General features: G+C 43.9%; 1 protein-coding gene across 2 annotated transcripts in view; it reads right to left on the bottom strand.

The window, feature by feature from the left end:
• The window catches only part of Sorl1 (sortilin related receptor 1), a 166,560-nt gene that overhangs the window by 78,726 nt on the left and 65,328 nt on the right, over positions 1 to 22,506 (bottom strand). For both annotated transcript variants that reach the window (XM_055621821.1, XM_055621819.1), the window contains exons 12-14: positions 18,959 to 19,047; positions 5,058 to 5,236; positions 2,635 to 2,821 (exon numbers count right to left, since the gene is read on the bottom strand). In XM_055621821.1, the coding sequence (XP_055477796.1) occupies positions 2,635 to 2,821; positions 5,058 to 5,236; positions 18,959 to 19,047 (455 nt within the window). The remainder of the gene's footprint in view (positions 1 to 2,634; positions 2,822 to 5,057; positions 5,237 to 18,958; positions 19,048 to 22,506) is intronic.

Consider the following 22,506-nt stretch of genomic DNA (forward strand, 5'->3'; position numbering starts at 1 on the left):
CATATAAGCCAAACTCCCAGCTTGATGGTTTGAAGCAGGCAAATGCTGGTTGAATTCTGAGTCTTCCCCCAAATCCATGGCTTCTCCAGTCTACACTCACCACACAGAGAGTAATGTGGCTACACTGGGTTTTCCAAGACTTGATTCAAGCTACCAGTTCTTTGAGCCATGGGAATTTTCATATTCACAAGCTAGAGCCAAAAAAGCTCTCCTTCCTGACATTGACTTCGAAGAAAACTATACCTAAATCACAGGACAAAGTAGTTGGTCCTGTGCAAGCCTCACTTAGTGGTTTGTAGAGAGTGGTTTTATTACTCTTTCTCTCATTCATTCATTCATTCATTCAGCCCACCCAGCTATTACTGACTGGCTGCTCTAGAACTGTTGAGGACCTGGGCTGTACTGTTAGTACATTGCCTTTTCCCCCATAGCAAGGCACCCAGTTGTGAGGCAGCTTTCTCGGTCTGTGGGCCACAACAGCTTCATTCTCTCCCACAAACAATGAAAGACCACAAAAGCCACCATATGTTTGAAAGTAATTGTGCCATAAGAACTCAGTCTTAATTACATATGCAAACGTGGATCTGCACATGTAGGCATGGGCAAAGGGTCACAACCTGAAAAAAATATTGCTTACTAAGGGCCGCCCTTGAGTATCTGAAAGCTCCGTGCCTTGGCAATGTGGAGAAATAGAAATATGTAACAGAAACTACTGTTGAAATCAGAGAACATGTCCACCAGGAGCTTAGCGTCCCACTGTGGTCTGAACGGGCTGTCAGAATTCACCTGGCCTGCAAACACAATGGTCTGCCAGCGGCTCAACCCATGAACAAGCATCGCCAGCCGCAGTTGGCATGCCCTCCTCTCATATGGAGTCTTGGCACCATTTCCTTTCTCAATGCCACAGTCCAACCCATAGAATATTCCCCAGAGTCATGTGATCAGAATGGCCCCTTTCTGGAACCCACAGCCAATGGAGGGCAGTCCCCCATCAACGGGTCCTTCACCATTTCTGCATGCCACAAGGGCATGCAAAGAGGTGGCTTTCCTGGTCTATAGCAAAAAGACTCAGCATCCAGCAGAAATAAGTACCACCCAAGTTCTAGCAAACCAGTAGGAGCCCAGCCAGTTTGACTGGAAGACAGAACTGTTGCTTGTCTGGGGGCTAGGGAGAAGAACTCTTATATTTATTTTTTAAGAAGTAAAACAGCAGCCAGGAGGGAAGAAAGTAAAAGCTTCGCTTGATTTCCTCACATAACTTCACTTAGTCTTAATTTGATTTCTTGGTACAGACACCTTCTGCATCTGGAGGAGACTAGGTCCAAGACACCCTGCAGATCCCAGCTGCAGGTGGCACCCCTGTTGGAATCGCAATGGGAACAAATGCGACAGAGCAGGATCTAGCACCAGGGGCCTGGGAGAACACCTGGGGCAGCACTTGTATTTTAACAAGACCCATCCATGGGTGCTTGGCCAAATCTAGCTGGCTGTTTTTCTAAAACCAGGGTTCCTGACCACAAAGAGACCCTTTCTTGCAGGATGGCTTTCTTTTACCTGTGGGCACTGCTGAGTGACACCACCAGATCTATGGCCTAAAAGCACTTACCTTGGGGCCCTCTTCCAACCTCTAGCACATATCGGGGGCTCTGGCTTTAGCTGGCCAAGAGCATTGGTGCCAAAGTAGCTGGCATCACAACAACCATTGAAATACACACTCTGCACAGGCTGCAGGCCCATGCTCTAGCCATAGCTGACAGCAGGGACTGTGGAAAACCTAGCGATACCATGTGCTCAACAGCAGGGACCATCTACAGCTAAGCTCTGCTCAGCTCAACTCTCCCCAAAGGCCTGTGAGGCTCCTCCTGCCTACAGAATGGGGTCCCTCTCCCGCAAAACCTCCACGTCCTCCCCTCACCTCCCATCTTTTCCACCTCACCTCCACTCACTGACTCAGCTCCACATACCTAGCCCAGTCACCGTAACAAAATGACAGTTAACAGTTTCTTTTCCCGCCCTGACACAGCCACACTGCCGCTTGGTGCCTTCATCCTGCCTCGTCCCTAAGGCCCAGCAAAAACACTTCCAGAAATCCTAGTTTTCCTACTGCAAATCCCAGCCTTCTCCTTCCCGTCAATGGCCACACTGCAGACAGCTACTTCCTCTAAGGTGGCTTCTCATTGCCTGTCACAGTGACTTGTGCAGACATCACTTCCGCTTAACAATTTCCAGACACACCTTGGATGGTTTCCTCAAGGAATAATAAATGATGCCAAGATTATAGACACGAACTTCAACCCATTTCAGATGAGGCAAAAAGCCCTCCCTAGCAAAGGAGAGCTATAGGAAACAAGTTCCCCCAAATGGAACTTTCAGTGTGTTCCCTTAAGGGGGTCCTCCTAGAAATAAACTCTGAGCTACCAGTCCTGACAAAGATGTTTGCATTTCTACTGGACTGCATGGCTATAGCATTGGAACACAATGAAAGTGAAAAGTGTTCACTGGCTCAGAAAGCACTCTCAACGAATGCTTATTCCCTTCATCGGAGGAAGAGAACATGCTCTTTGTTTTTTAAGCCTCGCGCTGCAGAGCAGATATGACGCGGCTCGAGGTCCCAGCCACGGAGGCAGAACAAACCATTCATAGTCCTCCCGTGTGCACGAGCAGTTGGACACGACCACAGGCCGGTCAAAGTCTTCCCCGTTGAAGCATGTGGCATGAGGCGTCCTCCTTTTGAAAACAGTCTTGTGTCCAAGTAAACACTCATTTCCCCGCTCATCGGATGGAGACCACAGCTTGTAGTCATTTTCTGTGCAGGGGACCCCTGAGAACAGAAAGGGGCAGAGCAACACATCAGATCAGGCCCTTGCAGGCTTTCCTGTCGCCCCACCCTTGATGCAGTCCTTGACTTCCAACGCCTCTGTGGGCATCCTGCAAGCACAGAGCTCAAAGCTACCCATCTCTAGTCACCTGAGGGTGCCCCACAGTTATGAGAATGAAGGCAGCGCCACTACCACACAGCTCCTCTGAAGGTGTGAAATTGTGAAGATTCGAGCCACATTTGACACCAGTCAAACTTCTGAACCATAAGATTTGAGGCAGTTGTGTGTAGGGAGGGAAGGGGGCTGCTGCTGATTTCTGCATCGTGTGTGTGTGTGTGTGTGTGTGTGTGTGTGTGTGTGTGTGTGCACTTTTTGTCATTTGTTTGGCTTGGGATGTTTGTTTTAGACTTGTTTGTTTATGCCCTGCTGCTCATGGAGGTCAGAGGACAGCTCTGTGAGGTCAGGTCTCTCCTTCCACTTTTACACAGGTTCCCAGGATTGAACTAGGGTCTCCAGGCTCACACACGAAGCACATCTGCCTGCTGAACTGTCTCACTACCCAGAGTGCTGTGTGGCTTGCTGGCTGGCTCGCTTGCATGTTTTATAAAAAAGAGGATCTAGTTAGAGAGCAAAGATGAACCCCAAACGCCTAATCCCCCTGCTTGATCACACCCAGTTCTGGGATCCTGTCATAGACCATAAAACTAAGCCGAGTCTCTAAATTAGGAAGTCAGCAGCTCCTTTTACAAATAGGTCCCCAGGGTGTGGCTGGGACTGAGCTCTCAGCTCTGGGCTCTCCCCTAGGATACTTTGGTGGGTGATCTAAGGCTACTGTTGGCCCATCCTGCTTCCTCAGGAAGAAAAGCATATCTGCTAGTACGGGCTGAGATCACTGAAAAAAAAATGTGTTTGCCCTACTTGACGGTACAGGATCTTTATGTAGAGAGACTGGGAAGTGACAAGATAACTTCACACTTATTCCAACAGCCCACATCCATTTAAAATGTCAGTAGAGTGCCTATGGGGATTCTAAGCTTCTGTCTAATTGGTGCTTTGTATCTCTTTTATATGTGTGTCAGATTAAATACTACCCAAAGCTGATGCACACCTGTCGACACAGTCCCACTCAAATTAGCAAAGAATTATTAAAACCCCACCGTCTATGAGGCAATAAAGACACTCAGTAGGTGAGGAGCTTTATAATGAGGTGATGGAACATGACACGCAAGCACATAGCAGGCACCGATACAAGAGTAAAGGTCTGATGGGCAGAAGGGAGACATCTTCTGACGGAGGTGCCAGCAGCACAGATGCTAGATCCTGAGGCTGAGACAGAACAGAAGAAGGCAGAAGAGGCTCTCGGGACAGCTAGAGTATCAGCTAAGGAGATGTGAGAAAGGGCAGAGGCCGAGGATGAAGCGATATGGAAGAGCACTCAAGAGTCTTGTCAGTCTTCCCTGCTCAAGGATCTCATGTGCACCAACAGATCATGACTAGACTCCAGCAAGCCTTCAAAGGACCTGCATCAAGGCAGAGCTATTTTTTTTTTTCATCATCAGTGGTCCTGAAACCCAGGTGTTAGCCTCTGGCCTATGGAACTATGGGTAAGGAGTGGGACTTTTAGGAAGTGAGCTCTAGAAAAGAGGAGTGAGGTCATCAGGAGTGTGACCAGAAGGAATGTACTGGGGTGCAGCCCCTTCCTCCCCTTCTCGCTCTTTCTTTGATGGCTAGACACTGAGATAAACTGACTTCTCACATCACAGCTCCTGGTACAGCCTAAAATGAAAATGTCAAGGAGCTATTTACCAAAACCATGAGCCAAAATAAAGCATTCCTCTTTTTCCTGTAGAGGAGCTCATACAGGCACTCCCCCCTACACACACACACACACACACACACACACACACACACACACACACACATCCTCCAGGAACCTCTAGTTTGGAAAACTCATTTTTGCTCATCCATCCATTCACACATTTGACAGGTATATATTTAGACGTACTACTTGCCACATACTACACAAGGAAACCAAGACTAAAAGAATTATGAAGAGTCCCCTTAGGAAGGATTGAGTAAATAGCCCCTTTCCCCCGCCCAGGCACCCGTGCCCTGTGTCTTCACTCATCGCCCCTAGTGAATCACACACTGAGGCCACTGTATCTAAGTGTCCACCCTGCACACTCCAGGCAGTCAATCAGTATGTCTGTGGCCCGAGCCCAGGAGACAATGGCTTACCCAAGGCATCTGTGGCATTGACCTGCAGGATGAGCCAGCTGTGGACATTCTCTTTATTAGAGCCGAAGATGGTAAAGACGGTACTCTTCTCGCCAGGTTCTGTGAGAAGCCCATACACAAACACGGGCTTCTCGGAGAAGACGAATGTCTTCCAGGTCTCCCCTTCATTGGTGCTGTACCTGCCCCATGCAAGCAAAAAGAAGCCTTGAGGTTATAGTCCTAGAAGGCTCGTCTCAGTTTCCACACATCAACAGTGACCATAACCAGCGCTCCTCGAGAGAAAATAGAGACCTGGCAACAGGGTAAATTTATGGTTGTGCCAGAAAAGCAGGCAAAGTGTCAGGGACAGATTCTGTCACCTGGAAAAAAGTTGCAAAATCTGGGGTACCACTCTGTGCTAGATTCAACCTCCAATATCCCCCCAAAAGAGATAAGATTCAGAAACCAGCTGATAGGACGATGAACAGCCAAATTAAAGAAAATTTTGACACAGAAGAGAAGGATGATAGTAAAATTTACATAGCGAATAAAAGTAGGGTGTGGCTCTCTACCAATGCTGAGAGGGGGAAGGAAGGGGGAGAGAGGAAAGAGAAAGGGGAAAGGGACAGGGAGGGAGGAGGAGGGAGGAGAAAAGTTATCTTTTCTTATCTTGGTACATCACCAAATATCATTAAAAAGTGGTAACAGAATGTGAAGGCTTGTCCTTCTGTAATCCTACTGTAACAATCAAATCGGACAAGAATCATCACTTAATGCTAAAACCACCATGGGAAATTTCAGGGAACTAGGATGCCCATGTGGTCTAAGAACATCCGCTCACACACCAATCATCCACTGCTGGGGGAAATGAAATTTCAGGAGAACAATGAACCACACCCTTAACCGCACTCAGCATCACCAGTAGTGGGGCAATGAGACACACAGACCTGGAGTCAGCCCACCCTCTCGGTACCATTCAGCACAACCGGACAAACCTAGAATGTGGGACAGTGTGGACGGCAACTGTTATATATAAATGGACTGAAGACATGGCTCAGTCAGTAAAAGCATTTGACACATGAATGTAAAGATCTGAGTTTCGCTCCCCAGAACCCAAGTAAACTGAGCACAGTAGCATCTGTAATGCTAGTAGCATCTGTAATGCTAGTAGCATCTGTAATGCTAGCATGCCTACAGCAACACCAGAAGTGGAGACAAGAGGCCCAGGCAGCTCGAGGACCAGCTAGCCTGGCATGCAACAAAGAAGCCCTGCCTCTAACAAAGTGGAAGGTAAGGACCAACTCCAGAGGTTGTCTTCTTATCTCCACACATGCTATGCCATGCATGCACCACTTACTCATGATTACCCAAGTACACACAATGTGCGTGCGTGCACGCGGGCGCACACACATACTCACACAGAAATTAATTTTTTTCAAATTTCCAATGTACCCAAGCCAAGCAAATAAAATCTCAGAGAAGGCTTGCCATAGATTAGGGAACTGAAGACGAACAGTAACCAAATACAATGTATAGATCTAGGGTAAAGCTCTGGAATGACTGAACCCTGAAGCCAGCAGCAGCAGCAGCAGCAGCAGCAGCAGCAGCAATACTGAACAAAAAGCCATGAGAAGTATTTAGTCTATTTTAGTTGTCTTAAATGTGACCAAATAGAAAAATGTCATCACTCATTGGATACACGTGTTTATGAACACAGTGAGCCATGAAAGAACGGCAGCCTACAACTACTCTTCATATGATTCAAGCTCAAGGAGGATGAAGAGAGAAGATATATAAATATACAGATGATGGCAGCTAAGCGAAACTGAGAGCAGCTGAGACCACCATAGGACTCTTTGCATTGTTCCCAGCTTTCCTGTGCTTTTAAAAATTAAAAAGATGGTGGAAAAATAGTTGCTGAGACAGAAACAGCCAGCTTCAAGACTTCAGAATAAAAGGGAACACGAGTAATTACACTAATTTTAATTGTCTCGTAGAGGATAGGGTATCATTCAGGGGCCTAGAACCCCTGTCCCAAACTTTAAATATCTTTTATTATTCAGTAGATGTGACAGCAACTGAAGTTGAGCATTCTTGAGAACCCAGGGGCTATCAGGTTTCTATAACATTCTAATTACATACAAACCCTTTTCTTTCACTTTTCCTATAACTTAGGGATTTTAGCTTTACTGTCTCAGGACTCAAAAGCTAGATGTGAATCTTTTGACAACCTCATTCAATCCCAACACTTTCTCTCATACTGAGACTTGAGAATCGATCTCTCTACACCTAAAGGCTAAATGAAACAATGGACTCAGTAGCCACCCACGGCACTGGAGGACAAAGTGGCTCCTACCCAGCACAGGTCATGGGTGAGAGCAAATTTTCATTATGGTCTCATGTTTGGAGTGTAAGCGAGGTTTAAGCCAAATATGGTTAACCCATTGAATCCTTGTTTTTATCATCATCAAGAAGTTGAAGGCTCAGTACCACTCCTAAAGCTCCTTTCAGAGTTGGTCCATTAATCAGACAGATTGGAACGGTCCACTGGTTCAATGATGATACAGGAAGTCCATCTGTTTTTACACGGTCAAGTTAATTCCATTTAAGAGCTCCTCCAAGCAAAGATAACCTCAGGAAATGAATCATTTCTTTATAGATTCCTAGAGAGTGCAGACAGTAAGTCATTAATGGGACAAACCAGTAGGTGGGCAGCCAAGCACAGCCTTGTATCTGAGAATACACTGCTCATTCAGAACATGGCATTTCTCAGGAATATTGAAGAAAGGATGGTCATCTGACGATACCAGCAGCCTGGTATCCCATACTTTATGGCTAATATCCACTTATAAGTGAGTACATATGATATGTGTCTTTTGGGGTCTGGGTTACCTCACTCAGGATGATCTTTCCTAGGTCCATCTATTTGCTGCAAATATCATGATGTCTTTGCTTTAAACAGCTGAGTAGTATTCCATTGTGTAAATATAGCAGAGTTTCTTTATCCATTCTTCAGTTAAAGGACATCTGGGTTGTTTCCAGTTTCTCGCTATTACAAATAAAGCTGCTATAAACATAGTTGAACAAGTGTCCTTGTGGTATGGTAGAGAATATTTTCAGTATATGCCCAGAAGTGGTATAGCTGGGTGTTGAGGTATATCTATTCCCAGTTTTCTGAGTGATTTCTGTACAAGTTTACATTCCCACCAGCAATGAAGGAGTGTTCCTCTTTCTCCACATTCTCATTAGCATGTGCTATCACTTCAGTTTTTGATCTTAGCCATTCTGATAAGTGTAAGATGGAATTTCAGAGTTGTTTTAATTTACATTTCCCTGATGAGTAAAGATGTTGAACATTTCTTTAAGTGCTTCTCAGATATTAGATATTCCTCTGTTGAAAATTCTCTGTTTAGCTCTGTATTCCATTTTTAAATTGGTTTATTTAGTTTGCTGGTGTTTAATTTCTTGAGTTCTTTTTATATTTTGGATATTAGCCCTCTATTGAATGTAGAGTTGGTAAAGATCTTTTCCCAGTCTGTAAGCTGTCATTTTGTTCTGTTGACAGTGTCCTTTGCTTTAGAGAAGCTTTTCAGATTTGTGAGGTCCTATTTAGTAATTGTTGATCTTAGTGCCTGAACTATTGGTGTTCTTTTCAGGAAGTTGTCTCCTGTACCAATGTGTTCAGGCTCTTCCCTACTCTTTCTTCTATTAGATTTAGTGTGTCTGGCTTTATGTTGAGATCTTTGATCCTCTTGGACTTGAGGTTTTTGCAGGGTGATACATTAGCCATAAAGTACAAGATAATCAGGCTATAATCCACAGACCCAAAGATGGCAAGTAACAAAGAGGGCCCAAGGGAGGATGCTTGAATCTCACTCAGAAAGGGAAATAAAATAGACATCTAAAGTAGATGGATAGGGAGGGGATGAGGGGTGAGGATCAAGAGTGGAGAGGGGAGAGGCTGGGAGAAAGAATGGAAATCAGTGGGAGGGCATCTCTGGGATGGGAGAGGCTTCCTGGAGTCTATAGGGGTGACCCTAGCTGAGACTTCTACCAGTGGAGATGAAAGGATCTATAAAGCCTGAAGGGGCCACATCCTGCAGCCAGGCAGGACTTCCTGTGGAGGGAGGGGAACACCAACACACCCACAAAATCTTTGACCTAAACTTTGTCCTGACTACAAAAAGTTTAGGGATAAAGATGGAACAGTGGTTGAGAAAATGACCAATCATTGGCTTATCAACTTGAGACCAACCTCACAAGAGAGAGCCACTCCCTGACACTGTTCATGCTGTTCTGCTAGGCTTGCAGACAGGAGTCTAGCATAAGTGTCTTCTGAGAGGCTCCACCCAGCAGCTAATGAAAACACATGCAGAGACCCACAGCCAAATAACAGGCAGAACTCAAAGAGTCTTGTGGAAGTATTGGAGGAAGGATTGAGGAGCCAGAGAGATCAAGGCCACCACAAGAAAACCTACAGCGTATACTAACGTGGGCCCATGGGGTCTCACAAAGACTGACCACGAACTAAAGAGCATGCATGGGCTGGACATAGGCCCCCTACATATATGAGACAGATGTGCAGTTTGTTCTTCATGTTGGTGCTCTAACAATTTGAGTGGAGGCTGTCTCTGACTCTGTTGCCTATCTTTGGCTCCCTTACACATAGCTAGGCTGCCTTGTCTGTCCTCAGTAGGAATGTGAGCACCTGGTCCTGCTGTGACTTAATGCACAAGAGTGGGTTGGTACTCTTGGAAGGCCTCCCCTTCTCTGGAGATGAAGGGATAAGAGAATGGGGAGAAGGTATAAAGGTGGGACTGGGAAAAGAGAAGAGAGGTAGGCTGTGATCAGGCTGTAAAGTAAATAATAAAGAAAAACAGCAACATCTAAGGGAACATCTATGTTGGATTGATCTCAGCATTCTGATACTAAAGAGAGGACAACTTACTAGTGAAATTAAAATGGCAAGAAGCAAAAAATAAATAATTATGAATCTTTTCTTCTTTTATTTTTTCTTTTCTCCCCCCTCCCACCCCTCTGTTGGTGTGTGTGTGTGTGTGTGTGTGTGTGTGTGTGTGTGTGTGTGTGAACACCTACTAGGAAACAAGAAGAGATGAAGATAAAATGGTTGGAGTACTTTTTGGTAATTTTTACAAGAGTCAGGCAGGACAGATTCTAAAGACATAAGAGAAACAGTCACTTTGTTTACCTACAGAAGAAAAGGTACTTTTGAGAATGAATAATAAAAGCACTCAGGCAAAGGGAAGCCAGAGCTGAGAACCCAAATAGTTTCTGTCACAACAAGCTAACCCATTTTCTTTCCTCCTGATTATTCTTGATTTGAACAAAAGAACTGTATCAGTGATTTATCTTGCTGCTATGACAAAACACCCCACAGAAGCAACTTAAGGGTGGGTATTTTGGGTTCCCATTTTGAAGTAGTCCATCATGGCAGGGAAGCCACGGTAGCAGACCTTTGGGGCATCTGGTCACATTGCATCTGCAGGGCTCAACGATTGCTTTTCCTTTTTATTCAGCCCAAGACTCCAGGAAGTGAACTGTGCTGCCCACATCAATTAACCTAATAGAGCTAATCCCTCTTACATGCTCGGAGATTTGTTTCCATGGTGATTCCAAATCCCATCAAGTTGATAATCAAAACCAACCATAACGAGGATAATGATGTGAGAGCAATTTTTCTTTAAAGGAGATCTTTGTGGACCACACAGGTAACATTCACTCATTGCTGTTGAAATAACCTGAAGTGGATTGATATATATTTGACCACAACCAAAATAAGATTTCAATTTCTCACAGAGCTCTACACTCCAGTCAGCAATTTAGACAATGAGCTTGAATGTGACATTACTGCACTTGCAAAGGGTACAAAGCCAGTTGTACAGACAGATAGTAGATAGAGATAGATAGATTGATAGATAGATAGATAGATAGATAGATAGATAGATAGATAGATAGATATCTCAGGTGCTAAAATTAAATTCAAATGTTTTCATGCATCCAAAGAACAAGCAAAAATGAGAAAATAAACTTCTACATGACATTCCCAAGACTTACCTGCTGGAATTTAGAGCAGAAGATTCCTGGACATGCATTCTTTAATAAGATCTATCAGATAGTGGAGTTCTGAGGATTTAGTTGAACTGAACTAACCTACTGACGACAGTTATATGGTGAATAAAACTAAAACTGAAATGCTGAAACAGGGGGATGAGTCAGTAGTTAAAGCTCATGCCATCCAAGAATGAGGACTAGAATTTGGATACCCAGAACCCATGTAAATGCCATGCTGGCATTGTGTCCTTCCTGTGATCCCAACCTCAGAAGGCAGACGGGATATTCCTGGAGCAAACTGCCTAAGGAAATGTGCTGTATTGCAAAACTCTCAGTTGGACTGAGAGACATTGTCTCAAAGAAGTAGATAGAAGCACAACCAAGAAAAATTCCTACACATCTCACATCTACACACAAACACACTCCACACAAACTTATATATGCATATACTACAAAAAAAAGAAAAAATAGAAAATTCTATATGAGTAAAGAAAACCAGATATTTAAAAAAAACATGAATACCTGCAACTCTGGAATAGAGTATTAGTTATTTATCTTGTTGCTATGGCAATAACAATAAAATCAAACCAGCAGTTGCATGTAATGGGCAGGTGGATGGAGCTGAAATACAGGATGGTGTCTGCAGAGGTACCTTTGGAGCAGAGGAAAATCATCATGATATGACTCTTTAAAACCTGATTAAAATCTAAAGATCCTATGTTATGTAAATGGTTTCTCAATAAGTAAAAAGATTACCAGGAGTCACCATTTTGAAAGTGAAAGGCATAGTGGTGCACACCTCTCATTTCAGCACTGTGGAGGCTGAGGCAAGAGGATCTCAAGTTAAAGGACAGCCTGGGTTATACGTCAAGAAACTATACAGAAAAAAAAGGTGGACATTGGTCTTAAAGTTTTTATCTACAGGAATAGTGTCCAGAATCAGAAGGTATTAATCCTTCTGCATGTTTTGCACTATAGAGGTCAGATATGAGACCCACATCTTAATGCAATGATATCATAAGGCAGACCTAGAGAAAAGTCTATGTGAAGATTCAAGGCCCTGTAGAAGACAAGGAAAGGGCATTGGGGTATTTCCCATTGTAAGGCAGATACTCAGGATTGCAAGGGTGGGGTCCTCAAATGTCTTGAATGGCTTTCAGTTGAAAGGAGGCAGCTGCTGTGAGATTCCAGGGAGCGGAACCACAAACCCACGGTATGGAACCTGGAGTGCCGAAAACTCAGACCTCCTCTTACCAGAGTACTGTGCTCACAAATGAACACATGAATGAGTGATTGACCAAAGAAGTAAATCAAACTGCCCAGAAGGAAGTGGCAGGCTCGCCATTGCCATAGTTATTTAAGGACTGGAGGGTTCACCAGCCCAGGTGGCAGAAGGCAGAGCCACAGGAGGCAGCATAATCGTATCACCGCTGAACTCAACCTTGGAACTTGAAGCTGCCACCTGGTTCACCTTGACCAAATATGCCTTCATAGCATGACCCTGGTCCACTCCTCCTATGCCTCTGCTTTCTCTGAGTGGTAGAATCACCCTCCACTTAACCAGAAGGTATGTCCTTTTCACACAGGAGGTATCCTTGAACTCATGAGCTTTTACTTCCTCTTCTCTGAAATACATTTAGCATCCTCATTCTTCTAAAGGAAGCCATGTCATTCCTCTATTTAAAGTCCTCAAAAGCAAAGTTTCCGTCTTACCCAACTACGAACCCCTTCAAGTTACAACTCCATCCTGCAGGACAAGAAGTGCTCACTGGTGTAATAATGGCATGGCTATTACGAGAGTAACCAATTACTTTCTGACTAGATTTGAGGCCCCCTCCACAGGAAGCAACTCCTGCCTGACTTGACAAATCTGGCCATACACCTATGGCTAGGAAGTCAAAGGCCCTGAAGGGAAGCCTGTCATTGTTTTGCTAAATGGACATGATGTCAAACTGCTTCATAAATATCGATGTTTATATCCATAGGTTAGTGCTGCTCTCAGCCTTAGGCAGAGAAGCGTCTCTTTGCTGCTGTCAATAATACAGTGACCAGTAAGTAGTCAAAGTACTGAGTGTCCGCCTCCTACAGTACATCGAGATCACCCCTCTAAGGCCCAGGGGACAATACTAAAGAAAGAAGTAAAAGAACTCGGGAGCTGGAGGTGGTGGTGACTACTATAAAATCCTAGGATCTGGATATACGTGGTCATTTCACTCATGAACTCCCGGCTGCTGTGGTTACCTTCACAAGACTGGGTCCATCAACATCTCATCACAAGGCAGGGAGGGACTAGTAAGCCCCCCCCCCCCCCGCAAGAGCTATTGGTAAGCTTATAGTAGCTTGAAGGAGGAGAGTGTCATTTTTGTCTTCGGTGGTATCACCGTAATAAGCTGCCCATGCTTCAGGAAATAATCCCACACCTGTGCCCATGCCATCAACTTTAATTGAACTCAAAAAAAAAAAAAAAAAACAACAACAACAACAACAAAACACCTAAGAAATAAAAAGACATTATCTGTTAGAAAGAACAGTGAAGTGTGAATAGGAAGGGATGAAAGTGTAATGGGAGTGAAACTGTCCAAACTTCATTACACATATATATGAAATTGTCAAAGAACAACAGTAACAATAAAAAAAAAACCTTTATTTAAAAAACAAACTCCTGTGAGAGGGCCCAAGGGACTGGTGCTTATCTAATGCCCACTTCAAGCCTCGTTTCTCATCACTACATCTCTCATATTCTGCTCAGACACAAAGGCCAGAGGGACCACAGAGTCACACTGCCATCTTTGCTCAAGTTGTGTCTCTTTCTTGTGTGGATGTGTGAGTGAGTGTAGGCCAAGCATACAAGGGTACCACTTTCCCGCCACCTCCACCAGCAAGTACCTCCTGCAAAGCCAGCTGAAGGCATGAGATTCCTCTGGAGCTGGGGTTACAGGCAGTTGTGAGACACCTGATGTCAATGCTGGGAACTGAACTTGGGTCTCCCGGAAGCACAGCAAGCTGTCTTGTGTGCCGAGCCATCTCTCCAGCCCACAAGCTCTTTCACTGGTACTGCATACCAGCCTCACTTTTTAGTCTCACCTCAAGCTTCAGCTACTTTGAGAAGCTTTTCCAAACCTCCCAGGTGGCTCTGCCTTACTCCATCCCAGACTAGGCCCTGCGCTAGACCTCACACCTCCTGTGTTTACAAAACCAGATCTGTGAGTGTCTTCTATACTGTGGTTCATCGGTAATTAAAAAAAAAACAAAAAAAACCCTCCACCCACTTCCCTGTTCCTGTACCTCACACTTCTACCACCGGAAAGAATAATAATCAACATTTGCTGCAGGAAACTCAACAACCCACAGTGAATGTTTATAAACCCTGCCCCAGCTTTGTAACAGTTAAAAAGTGATAAGGGCAGCTGTTGCATCTCCCTCAAGGAGCAGAGGAAACCACACAAGGTGAGACTGAGTGGGGATGGCTCTCTACGGTTACATCACAGTGGTACAGCTGAACTATAGGTTTAGAAGTCATGCAAAAAGCCACCAGAAGCATCCTACAATCTGGAACCATGAGGCTGCCTCTGGAACGCAGGTCCAGAAAAGACAGCTTCAGCTATGCTGCTGCGTATAGCCTCTGCAGGAGTCTGGGGCGATCCCCAGAGGGAAGCCCTGCGAAACTGGAGATCTCCTCATGGAAAAGATGCTTTGGGGCAAGTCCAAAATACTAGTAACTATCAACATCTCATCATACCAACAGACAAGCTGCTAGGAAGAAACAGAAACTGATCCTGGCCCTCAGGATCCAGCTCACAAAACTGGTGCTTGGATCTTCTCTGGTCGGGATACAAAATGCAACGGCCCCTTCTCTGCAGAGCACTGTGCATCCTCAGAGCTGGAAACCGCTACTCAGTATGCTCCAGGCAGGTGCCTGCTTAAGCATCTCACTGGATGCATAAGCGAATCCCCAGCCCCAGGCTCTTATTTGCTCACTCCAGGCTAGCGGACACAATAGCAAACCAAAGTATTAAACTTCTTTTTCTCCATTTCAGTTAACACCAACAGCCATGGCCTCAATGGGGAAGCAAGGCAGAAGGCAAACAGAGAGCTCTTCGTTACTGTGTTAATCAGAGAAAGCATGCTATGAAATAGTAAATGAACCACGAAGGAGGTAGGACACAGATACCCCAAATCTGTCTTTATGTCTTTAATCAACATTCCTATCTCAACTACCTCTGCCCTCTGATTAGGACATAAGCCTCTACTCTATTTGACCCTCTTCGCCTACCTCACAACTAAAGGGTAAAATACCTAAAGGTGAGGGACCACATGTGGTCATCTTTAGATACACAGTACCTCCCTTCAAAGAAAGCCCCTTCCTTCTCCCAGGCTCTCTCTCCAACAGGCTCAGACATCCTAGCACTCATCCCATGGCCACAGGCAGATCCTGAACCAGGCCCCACCTGTTTGCCTGTCACTGGTGTCTAGCACAACATCTGGTCCACTGTAGTTGTTCAACAAATGTTTGTGTAATTGACCTGAAATGATTCCTAGCAGAAATCTGTTCCTGCTCCAGTGTGGGCGCTGACTCCCACAAATCATACCATGTCCTCATGTGGAAGAGAAGGAGGGTGGATTGGATCTGCTCTCTGTGTGCCAGGCTGCACACATTCAGGAAGCCCCTGCTGCTCAGGGTTTATCATTTACATAGAAAACCACAGCAGTGGTCTCCCTGGGAGCTGTGCAAATAGCATCCTACCCAGATCCCCTTCCTGCTTTCTAAATCAGGGTTGAAAACAAAGAAGAAAAAAAAAAGCAATCTCAGATGGCCAAATATGCACAACCTATTTATTGATGGATCAAATATTTGCTAAGTGCCTGCTAACTTGTATAGACTAGGCAGGCATACAGGCCGACAAAAGCCTTGCTAATGAGTTGAAGAGACCCACGCATATAATGAAAAGGAGCTAAAACACGAAGTCTGAACACAATCTAAATTAATATGAGGAAATACTGAGGCTCAAAGGACAGAGAGGTTGCTATGGTTAGGGGGGTCAGACTGAGAACAGGCCTGGAGTCCTAGGACGGTTTTGTCAACATGGATGGGAAGGCTTGGTGCCCTGATGATGGATCTCATCTCTCTGAGAGGTGACCTCATCATGAGGGCTTTTTTTTTTTTTTAATCCCTTGATGGACTCATACCATGGTGACATCCTGAGGAGGTAATGGAAAGTAGGGGGTGGGGCTTAGTTGGAGAAAGAGGTCACTAAGGGCATGCCCTGGAAAGCTGTACCTCATCAGCACGCCGTTCCTGCTGAGTAGCCCTGCTCAGCTATGTGCTCCTGACATGCTGATTCTGCTTTGCCTCGCAAGGGCAGTGGAGCTGCCAAGTGGGACTGCAACCTGTGATACTATGAACTCAAAACAAACTTTTCCTTCTTTGCCTTGTTTCTTTGGTCTATTTTTCACAACAACCAAAAGCCTGGCGCATGGCTTCAGTCAGGCCCGCGTAGCACAGAGAATCACTATTGTCTCTGGAGACTACAGACTAACTTCACATTCATCCTCTGCTTTTCAGAACAGCAGAAGGGGGGGGGGACACACAACACCTCTAAGAACAACACACTCAGTAAATGCCAGGTAGCTACACAGATCCGGGCCAAGCTCGGTTGATTCTTGGAGCCCAGGTACCTGTCAAAAGGAGGCCAGCCCATATTTTCCTATTTGCAAACACTTCATTTGACCCATGCATTGCCGTCGCTTCCAAATGACCTATGCAAACAGAAGAACACTACTGTGGCCAAGATCTACTCCCAAAGCCATAACAAAAAGCCTGGGGAGGGCATTATGGTTTTCTGTCAGCAGGTTTATTTTCCTGGCCATGTTCTGCTGCAGCTAGTGCAGAATGACGCTGAGTTCCCTGGGCACATATGCGCCAACAGATGGTGTAAGAGGGCTGAAATCACACCAGCTCCTTCAGAGGAGCCAGTTTGGAATGCTAATGTAATCTATGGAGAAGTTAAACAAGGAAAATCGAGAACTGACTCCAAAATCTGAAAACCTAAAACTGTGCGAAGCATGAAATCTATGCCCAGGAAACCAAACCCTGGCCCCTGCACGCCTCCCTCACATATCAGTTTACTAACCACTACAATTACTTCCTCTCCTTCCTTACAGCCAGAGGGTGAAATGCTTGCAGGGGTGGGAGGGGACCACAACATCCTGTTCATCTTTAGATGCACAGTACCTGGCATAAGTAGGGCCTGCTCAGCGTGTGAGGTGTGAGTTAAATGACTAGACACACAAACACCAGCAGATATGTGGGAAGCGTGCTCTGTGGATGCCATCCTCTGCGCAAAAGCTAGTCTGAGCATGGGTGTGGGGTGTCATGCACAAACACAACCTCCCCTGCCTCTAGGCTCTAGAGAAGCAGCTGCCCCCACGCCACCCAAGACCAAGAGCACCAAGTTGAAAGCCAAGACCAGAGCTTCGCTTCCTTCTCTCTGCCTCTCAGGACATACCCAGTTAAGCACAGGGGGGGACCCAGCTGTTAAAATCTCCCTTTCAAAGCACTCACTTCTTGCCACCAGCCCATTCTAAAAGGCAAGGGAAGCCGGCTTCCTCCCACTGCTCAGTGTGATTAAGGAAGCCCTCTCTGCCTCTCACAATCACCTAGCTAAAGGCTTCAGGGCAAAAACAAAGCAAAAGCAAGGGTCAGTCTGTCTTTTCCAATGGTAACTCTGGTTCAATAGCTTCGTGAAAATGAGCAAGAGATCCTGGATAAAGTAAAGCTTGAAGGAGAGAGAACTTTTGACTTTGCTTTTCTCTTAGCCATAATCCAAGACTAACTATCAACAATGCTTCTATCATTAGCAAGGTTATATCACCTTGCTGAGCCCCAGTTTCCCCATCTGTAAAATGAAGCAGTAACCACTACATCCCTTCCAGCTCCATCTATGACAACCCTCAAGACTAAATGTGGCACAGCAGAAGTCACCTGATTACCAAGTGATACCCATTCTGCAATCACTATTCGCCTGTTATTATTTCTTGTCCTTTAACTATCAGTCATTCTATGCATAAGCCTTTGGAACCACCTCTTCTAAAACCAAAGACATGTTCAAAGCTCTCTAGTTACATGTGACAAGAGAAACAGAAGGGAGAACTAGCTGGGGGAAAGAAGAGAAGAGCCAGAAAGGGGACAGCAGACAGAGTAGTTGGAAGGGGACAGTTAAGCGAAAAGAATACTGTCATGTATGTTAAAAGTAAATACATAAAAATACTACAATGAGATCCTTTACTTTGTACGGTAGCCTGAAACAATTAATTAAAAGAAAGAATATACATAGTTTTTGAATCATTATTTAAAGGAATAAATATTACTTCATTTGTTTCTCATAGCTCACCCCCCCCCCCCAAGACATAGGGGACTAGGTTTTTCATAGACCTGGAAAGTTTACATGATATCCAGAGGTCTGAATTTCTCTAATGCAGAACTTAGCTCTGCAGAGAGAATCTAATGGTCATTGCAGACACCAGTTTGAGAGAACAGTTTGACATCAAAAAAAAAAAAAAAAAAAAAAAAAAGGGAATACGCAAGGCAGAGGAGCTGATGCCTATAATTCCAGCACTTGGGAGGCCGAGGCACCAATTGGAGCTACACAGCTTGGAGCTATATAGCAACTATCAAGATGGCACAGTAAGTTTCAGGTTTCCACAAGACAAGTTTTTAAGGCCTCAAGGGAGACCTTGCCTTAAAGAAAGTGAGCAAAAACGGAGGGAGGGAAGGAAAGAGTAGAAGAAAGGGGAGAAAAAAGTTTTAAGAAGAGAAGGAGGAAGGAGAGGGGAATAAGCAGAACACTTACTTCAGCTCATTGGTCTCCATGCCCTGGACAATAGCCATGATGATGCCCCCATGGTCCCCCCACGTATAGTAGTGAGGTCCGGGAAGGGCCTGAATGGGAAAAGAGAACAAACCACAGAGGTCATGCACTGCTGAAGAAATAAATGCAGAAACCATGCACATGGATGCATGTACCCTCCCCCCCGCCCCTCCCCCAGGCCACACACACCATATGACAATCACACACAGCAATGACAATCACCAGAACGAAGGTTCCAGAACAGGTTCTTACCCATCCTCTCATTCATGCATCACAATTCTGGAATCAGAGAGAACTAAGTTTTCACACTCAAGGCTTTAGATCACCTCGTGTGTGTGTGTGGGGGGGGGGGGAGTGTGCCTCACTTGCCTAACATGCCTGAAGCGTTGGGCTGCATCTCCACGCTGCAAAATAAATAACTAACCAGCCAACCGGAGTTGGTGCTCTACTATAATAACGCCAGTTCCCCGAAGCCTGTTGGAGGGGACTTCATGCCTACAGAAGCTACTGCACAGTGGCAGTTTCCTGATACAGCTTTGCCCCAAGGGAAAGGCCCTCATTTGTGGAGCACCTCAGTTCCAGCTAGGGATCTCAAACTTCCATAAAAACTATTTCTACAAAAAGAACCGGTAAATGACCAGTTACAGGCTGGGGAAAGTGTGGGCAGAATCCAAGAGGTAAATCCCTTAACTGGAATGTATCCCTCTACCTAACCCCAAACTACATTCGAATGACAGGATCTTGAAAGCATCTAGAGAAAAATGATGTTATATACATACATTGAAAAAAAAAACACGCTTGTGTGAAAATGGGCTATTATATTGTGCAAATGATATAAATGAAATGACCACAGCTTGTTCACCACGACCTGGAGAAACAGAGGCCAACAAAATATATTCAAAGTCTGATCAAGCCAGATGCCCACCAGCCCAGATTTCAATAGAGCAAACAAGGAGCCTGGGAAAAAAGGGGAAATGAAGAATTCTCAAATGAAGGAAAGCCATGGACCCCCTCACACACAATGGGCACTACAGGAAATGCTCAAGGTTTCACTTTAAGCTGATGGGTATCTACCCAAGGATAATCTGGGAGCGTTAGGAACTATAGACAACCAAGGGAAATTACAAATACCTGGGGGGAAATTCAAAACTGCTTGTTTGTTGTTATTTAAAATCAGTATTAGAATTTAAGAAAAAAAAATAAAAGAATGTTTTCAAAGTCTGTAGCTGTAATACATACAACAAAAGCAGAAAGCTCAGGGGAGGGGAGGCAAATTCACATGATGCACGCTTTCTTTATTTTATATAAGTTCAGTATGAACTAGCAAAGACTATGAAGGACTAGCTATGATGTTCTAATCCTTAGGGAAACCAATGAAAGAAAAGAAAATAAGAGAAAAAGGCAAAAAAGAGTGTAAAGTATCTGGCGGTTGGGGAGGGAGCTTAATGGAGAAAGCACAAGGCTCTGGGTTCAATGCCCAGTGCTGCCAAAACCCAAAAATGTAAATAACACAAAAGGACGTGCAAAAAGAGAAACAGCAGGATGGACAGAAAGGAAATAAATAACAAAAATATTACATTAAGGTCTTAATTCTGATAGACCAACAGACAGATAGGTAGATAGACAGACAGATAACAGATAGACAGACAGATGTTACATAGGTAGGTAGGTAGGTAGATAGATAGATAGATAGATAGATAGATAGATAGATAGATAGATAAGACAGGCAGGCAACCAAACAAGCAAACCTCCCGCCAGTGAGATAGCTCAGCGGTAGGGGTGCTTGCCTCCAAGCCCGACGACCTGCGTGTGTTCTCCAGCACCCACATGGGGAGCCAACTCTCACAAGTTGTACTCTGACCTCCACAGGTCAACCAAAAAGGAAAATAAAATAAAAAAAAATAATAATTTGTAAAAGAAATAACTATCTACATGTTCCCTACCTAAAATTCTTGAAATACAAAGATGCAGATACATAGTAAGCAAATGGACAGTAGCTGATGTAGCCAAAGAAAAACGTAAAGCCTTGCGCGTTTATATTTAGAAAACATCTAAAATAAATTCTTTATAAAATCACAGAAAGGACACACAAACAAGAAAAATTTAATAATATAGTAGAGAAAGCACACAAATCATTCCTATCAGAAGTGAAATTATCCACCACAGACTCGACAGATCTTAAGGGGGTTAACAAGAAAAATTGACTAAATTTGAAAATCTGAATAGTTATGCACCAACTAAAGAAACTGAATTTCTTGCCAAAAATATTCTAAGAAGAAAATTCCAGCCCAGTGATGAATTGCGCAAGACATAACACCAACATAGACAGCCAAACAAAGGCAGAGGAACAGCGAATCAGCTTATTTTATGAGACCAGCCAGACCCCAATACTTAAACTTGCCAAACACACTGTAAATAGAATAGTACATATTGGTATTTCTCAGGAAGAAATCCTTATAATTTTAGCATATCAAACATAGCTTTATTTAAGTAGGACAATATATCATGATGAAGTGGGATTTATTCTGTAACTGAAATAGATTGATATTCACGAGCCAATAAATATAATCCATCACAGAAGCAGAACAAAGAAAATCTACGTCATGACATTGATATAAAAATGACATTAGGTAAAAATGCCTGGGCACAGTTTTTTTTAGGCTTATCAATAAATTAGAACTAATGGGGATTTTTCTCCACATTTATAGATTATATATACATATATACATATACATGAATAGAACCAAAAGCATATTGTTTGAACAGTGGCAAACCTGTAATACCACTATTTGTGAAACTGAGTCAGAGAATGGAAAGACTAGCCTGTCCAGATTACAAAAAGAGACTCTGTCTAAAAAAAAAAAAAAAAAAGCAGACAAAAATGTTTGTCCTTGACACTGAGAACAAATTGGAATACTCACTCTTCCTACTTCAACTCCACAGTGTTTGGTGGAAGTCATAATCACCATAATAAAAGGAAAAGAGAAAGAGAAAGGGAGAAACACAAAACACAGCACAATAGGGAGAAAAGGCAAGGAGAAAAAGAAATGGTTTAATAAGATTAGAAAGGAAGAAATTTAACTTCCTTTGCATCTGGTATGGCTATTTATAATAAATCCACATACAAGCCAACTAAAATAAATTCATGCCTTTGGCAAAGTCATAGAATGCAGAAAGTATTGTTATAAAAAATCTAGGAAGGAAGCCAGGCAGGGTGGCATATGACTTTAATTCCATCACTCAGGAGTTGGAGGCAGGTGGGTTTCTGAGTTCAAACAAGCCTGTTCTATATTGCAAGTTCCAGGTCAGCCAGGGCTACATAGACAGACCCTATATCAAAAACCAAAACATCAACAACAATAAAATTATAGGGATAAACTTAAAAGAAAATTTCATTTACAGTAATACCAAGTTTAAATATCTAAGAATAATACACACATATATGTATACGTATGTATATATACACACACACACACACACACACACACACACACACATATATATATATATATATATATATATATATATAT

This window comes from Psammomys obesus, unplaced genomic scaffold, assembly GCF_907164565.1.
Source record: "Psammomys obesus unplaced genomic scaffold, mPsaObe1.curated_primary_1811, whole genome shotgun sequence".
NCBI lineage: Eukaryota > Metazoa > Chordata > Mammalia > Rodentia > Muridae > Psammomys > Psammomys obesus.